General features: G+C 51.7%; 1 protein-coding gene across 1 annotated transcript in view; it reads right to left on the reverse strand.

The window, feature by feature from the left end:
- The window catches only part of TNPO1 (transportin 1), a 69,185-nt gene extending 64,704 nt beyond the window's left edge, over positions 1 to 4,481 (reverse strand). Inside the window, exons 1-2 of the mRNA XM_038765743.1 lie at positions 4,475 to 4,481; positions 2,110 to 2,226 (exon numbers count right to left, since the gene is read on the reverse strand). Of these exons, the coding sequence (XP_038621671.1) occupies positions 2,110 to 2,214 (105 nt within the window). The 5' untranslated portion in view covers positions 2,215 to 2,226; positions 4,475 to 4,481. The remainder of the gene's footprint in view (positions 1 to 2,109; positions 2,227 to 4,474) is intronic.
- Between the last annotated feature and the right edge of the window lie 1,519 nt (positions 4,482 to 6,000).

The following is a 6,000-nucleotide window of genomic DNA, read 5'->3' on the forward strand; positions in this document are numbered from 1 at the left end:
TTTTGTCGTCTGTCTCCCCCTCCTAGACTGTGAGCCCACCGTTGGGTAAGGCCTGTCTCTGTGTGTGGCCAACTTGGGCTTCCCAAGCGCTTCGTCCAGTGCTCTGCACGCGGTAAGCGCTCAATCACCATCATCAACCATATTTATTGAGCGCTTCCTATGTGCAGAACACTGCCCTAAGCGCTTGGGAAGTACAAATTGGCAACATAGGGAGACAGTCCCTACCCAGCAGCGGGCTCGCAGTCGAAAAGGGGGGAGACAAGAGAACAAAACCAAACATACTAACAGAATAAAATAGACAGACTAGCTATGTACAAGTAAAATAAATAAATAAATAAATAGAATAATCAATACGAACAGAGTAATCAATCAATACGACTGACTAATTAACAAAATAGAAGTAGAGATACGTTTCCGACTTCCCAAGCGCTTCGTCCAGTGCTCTGCACGCGGTAAGTGCTCAATCACCATCACCAATCGTATTTATTGAGCGCTTCCTATGTGCAGAGCACCGTACTGAGCGCTTGGGAAGTACAAATTGGCAACACAGGGAGACAGTCCCTACCCAACAGCGGGCTCACAGTCTAAAATGGGGGAGACAGAGAACAAAACCAAACGTACTAACAGAATAAAATAGACAGACTAGCCATGTACAAGTAAAATAAATAAATAAATAGACGAACAGACTAATCAATCAATACGATTGACTAATTAACAAAATAGAAGTACAGATGCGTTGCCGACTTCCCCAGCGCTCGGGAAGTACAAATTGGCAACATAGGGAGACAGTCCCTACCCAGCAGCGGGCTCGCAGTCGAAAAGGGGGGAGGCGAGAGGACAAAACCAAACATACTAACAGAATAAAATAGACAGACTAGCCATTCACAAGCAAAATAAATAAATAAATAAATAAACAGACGAACAGACTAATCAATCAATACGATTGACTAATTAACAAAATAGAAGTACAGATACGTTGCCGACTTCCCCAGCGCTCGGGAAGTACAAATTGGCATCACGGGGAGACAGTCCCTACCCAGCAGCGGGCTCGCAGTCTAAAATGGGGAGACAAGAGAACAAAACCAAATATACTAAGAGAATAAAATAGACAGACTAACTATGCACAAGTAAAATAAATAAATAAATAAATAAAGAGAATAATCAATCAATACGATTGACCAATTAACAAAATAGAAGTACAGATACGTTGCCGACTTCCCCAGCGCTCGGGAAGTACAAATTGGCAACATAGGGAGACAGTCCCTAACCCAGCAGCGGGCTCGCAGTCGAAAAGGGGGGAGGCGAGAGGACAAAACCAAACATACTAACAGAACAAAAAAATAGACAGACTAGCCATGTACAAGTAAAATAAATAAATAAATAGACGAACGGACTAAAACGTATTTATTACTCTATTTATTTTACTTGTACATTTCTATCCTACTTATTTTATTTTGTTGGTATGTTTGGTTCTGTTCTCTGTCTCCCCCTTTTAGACTGTGAGCCCACTGTTGGGTAGGGACTGTCTCTATGTGATGCCAATTTGTACTTCCCGAGCGCTTAGTACAGTGCTCTGCACATAGTAAGCGCTCAATAAATACGACTGACTGATTGACTGATTGACTAATTAACAAAATAGAAGTACGCCACATAGGGAGACAGTCCCTACCCAGCAGCGGGCTCGCAGTCGAAAAGGGGGGGAGGCGAGGGGACAAAACCAAATATACTAACAGGATAAAATAGACTAGCTATGTACAAGCAAAATAAATAAATAAATAAATAGAATAATCAATCAATACGAATAGAGTATACAAGTAAAATAAATAAATAGAATAATCAATACGAATAATCAATCAATACGATCAATTAACAAAACAGAAGTACAGATACGTTGCCGACTTCCCCAGCGCTCAGTCCAGTGCTCCGCACAGAGTCAGCCATCAATCAAGATGGATGGATGGATGGATGGATGAATGAATGAATGCGCACATGCTGCTGCTGCTGCAACAACGGCGGCCTGCGCGCCCCCGAGGGCGGGGGCGCGCCCCGAGCCGGTCCCGCGGCGGGGGGGTGGGGGGAGCATGCGCGGGGCCCGCGGGTTAAGGATACTTGTTGCACGGTCCTCTGCGTGGAGGTGTCCGGGGACTGGGACTCCTTGAGCAGCTGCAGGATCTGCTGCAGGCCCTGCTCGTCGGGCTTCCACTCGTACTCCATCTTGGGCCGCCGCTGCGAAGAAAAGACGGAGGAGGGAGGGACGGAGGGAGGGAGGGAGCGCTCTGCGCCTGCGCGGCCGGGCCCCGCCTGAGTCACGGCCGCGGCCGCCGCCGCAGCGCCCCCCGGGTCCTACCGCCCGCCGCGTCCCCTCCCTCCCCACCGCCCGCCATCATAACAATAATGATTGGCATTTGCTAAGCGCTTACTATGTGCAAAGCACTGCTCTAAGCGCTGGAGGGCATACGGGGCGATCAGGTTGTCCCGCGTGGGGCTCACAGTCTTAATCCCCATTTTACAGAGGAGGCCCAGAGAAGTGAAGTGACTGGCCCAGGGTCCCACGGCAGGCAGGCGGCGGAGCCGGGATTCGAACCCATGACCTCTGACTCCAAAGCCCGTGCTCTTTCCACTGAGCCACGCTGCTTCTCTGATAATAATGATGATGATGGCGTTTGTTCAGCGCTTACTGTGTGCAAAGCGCTGGGGGGGGGGGTGCGCACGACGTGATCGGGCGGTCCCATGCGGGACTCACGGCCTTAACCCCCATTGTACATCATCATCAATCATCATCAATAAATCAATAAATACGATTGATTGATTGATTGATTGATCCATCGTATTTATTTATTGAGCGCTTACTGTGTGCGGAGCACCGGACTAAGCGCTTGGGAAGTCCAAGTTGGCAACATACAGGGACGGTCCCTCAGCGGGCTCACAGTCTAAAAGGGGGAGGCAGAGAACAAAACCAAACACACTAACAAAATAAAATAAATCAATCAATCGTATTTATTGAGCGCTTACTATGTGCAGAGCACCGTATTAAGCGCTTGGGAAGTCCAAGTTGGCAACATATGGGGACAGTCCCTACCCAACAGCGGGCTCACAGTCTAAAAGGGGGAGGCAGACAACAAAACCAAACATATTAACAAAATAAAATAAATAGAATAGATATGTACAAGTAAAATAAATAGGGCAATAAATATGTACAAACATATATACAGGTGCTGTGGGGAGCTCACCTCCTCCAGGAGGCCTTCCCAGACTGAGCCCCCCCATATCCTCTCCCCCTCATCCCCCTCTCCATCCCCCCTTCTTACCTCCTTCCTTTCCCCACAGCACCTGTATATATGTATATATGTTTGTACATATTTATTACTCTATTTACTTTACTTGTACCTATCTATTCTATTTATTTTATTTCGTTAGTATGTTTGGTTTTGTTCTCTGTCTTCCCCTTTTAGACTGTGAGCCCACTGTTGGGTAGGGACTGTCTCTAGATGTTGCCAACTTGGACTTCCCAAGCGCTTAGTACAGTGCTCTGCACACAGTAAGCGCTCAATAAATACGATTGATGATGATGGAAGGGAAGGAGGTAAGATGGGGGGATGGAGAGGGGGACGAGGGGGAGAGGATATGGGGGGGGCTCAGCGTGGGAAGGCCTCCTGGAGGAGGTGAGCTCTCAGCAGGGCCTTGAAGGGAGGGAGAGAGCGAGCTTGGCGGAGGGGCAGAGGGAGGGCATTCCAGGCCCGGGAGATGATGTGGGCCGGGGGTTGATGGCGGGACAGGCGAGAATGAGGCCCAGTGAGGAGGTTAGCAGCAGAGGAGCGGAGGGTGCGGGCTGGGCTGGAGAAGGAGAGAAGGGAGGGGAGGTAGGAGGGGGCGAGGGGATGGATGGACAGCCTTGAAGCCCAGGCTGAGGAGTTTCTGCCTGATGCGTAGGTTGATTGGCAGCCACTGGAGATTTTTGAGGAGGGGAGTAACATGCCCAGAGCGTTTCTGGACAAAGATAATCCGGGCAGCAGCATGAAGTATGGACTGAAGTGGGGAGAGACACGAGGATGGGAGATCAGAGAGATGGCTGATGATGGCATTTGTTCATCATCATCATCATCAATCGTATTTACTGAGCGCTTACTATGTGCAGAGCACTGTACTAAGCGCTTGGGAAGTACAAATTGGCAACATATAGAGACAGTCCCTACCCAACAGTGGGCTCACAGTCTAAAAGGGGGAGACAGAGAACAAAACCAAACATACTAACAAAATAAAACAAATAGAATAGATATGTACAAATAAATTAAATAAGTAAATAGAGTAAAAAAATATGTACAAACATATATACATATATACAGGTTCAGCGCTTACTATGTGCAAAGCGCTGGGGGGGGGGGATACAAGGTGATCGGGTGGTCCCATGCGGGGCTCACAGCCTTAACCCCCATTGTACATCATCATCCATCGCATTTATTTATTGAGCGCTTACTGTGTGCGGAGCACTGGACTAAGCGCTTGGGAAGTCCAAGTTGGCAACATAGAGGGACGGTCCCTACCCAACAGTGGGCTCACGGTCTAAAAGATGAGGGAACTGAGGCTCAGTGAAGTGACTTGACCAAGGTCACGCAGCGGGCCTGCGGCGGGGCCGGGATTTGAACCCACGACCCCTGACTCCAAAGCCCGGGCTCTTCCCACTGAGCCATGCTGCTACAGACATTTAGACTGTGAGCCCTTTTAGACTGTGAGTCCGCTGTTGGGTAGGGACTGTCTCTATATGTTGCCAAATTGGACTTCCCAAGCGCTTAGTACAGTGCTCTGCACATAGTAAGCGCTCGATAAATACGATTGATTGATAAAGAGGGCTCCCCCCCCCCAGCCCGCGCCGCCGGAGAGCGAGAGAGGGGGCGCCCCCCCGGGTCCTAGCGCCCGCCTCTTCCCCTCCCGCCCCACCGCCCGCGCTGCCGGAGAGCGAGAAAAGGGGCGCCCACCGGGTCCTAGCGCCCGCCGATTCCGTCCCTCCCCACAGTCCGCGTCGCCGGAGAGCGATAAAGAGGGCGCCCCCCGGGTCCTAGCACCCTCTGTCTTCCCCCTCCCGACCAACCGCGCCGCCGGAGACCGAGAAGGGGGGCGCCCCCCGGGTCTCCCCCGCCCCGCGCCGCCGGACAGGGAGAAAAGGGGCGCCCACCGGGTCCTAGCACCCGCCTACTCCCCTCCTTCCCCACCGACCGAGCCGCCGGAGAGCGACAGAGGGGGCGCCCACCGGGTCCTAGCGCCGGCCTCTTGCCCTCCCTCCCCACGGCCCGCGCCGCCGGAGAGTGAACGAAGGGGCGCCTCCCGGGTCCTACCGCCCGCCGGCTTCCCCCCGCCCCGCCGTAGAGCGAGACGGGGAGCCCACCGGGTCCTAGCGCCCGCCTACTCCCCCAAGCCCCGCCGGAGGGGGGGAGGGGGCGCCCTCCGGGTCCTAGCGCCCGCCTCGTTCCCCGCCAACCCCTTCCACCGGGGCCTCCCTCCCTCCTTCCTTCCAAGTCAGTCAGTCAGTCATTAATTCAATCGTATTTATTAATAATAATAATGATGGCATTCATTCATTCAATCGTATTTATTGAGCGCTTACTATGTGCAGAGCACTGTACTAAGCGCTTGGGAACTACAAGATGGCAGTATATAGAGACGGTCCCTACCCACTAAGAGCTTACTATGTGCAAAGCACTGTTCTAAGCGCTGGGGAGGTTACAAGGTGATCAGGTTTGTCCCACATGGGGCTCACGGTCTTCATCCCCATTTTACAGATGAGGGAACTGAGGCCCAGAGAAGTGAAGTGACTTGCCCAAAGTCACCCAGCTGACAATTGGCAGAGCCGGGGTTTGAACCCATGACCTCTGACTCCAAAGCCCGGGCTCTTTCCACGGAGCCACGCTGCTTTATTGAGCGCTTACTGTGTGCAGAGCACTGGCTCAGTGGAAAGAGCCCGGGCTTTGGAGTCAGAGGTCATGGGTTCAAATTCCAGCTCTGCCA

This window comes from Tachyglossus aculeatus, chromosome 23 (assembly GCF_015852505.1).
Source record: "Tachyglossus aculeatus isolate mTacAcu1 chromosome 23, mTacAcu1.pri, whole genome shotgun sequence".
Taxonomy (NCBI): domain Eukaryota; kingdom Metazoa; phylum Chordata; class Mammalia; order Monotremata; family Tachyglossidae; genus Tachyglossus; species Tachyglossus aculeatus.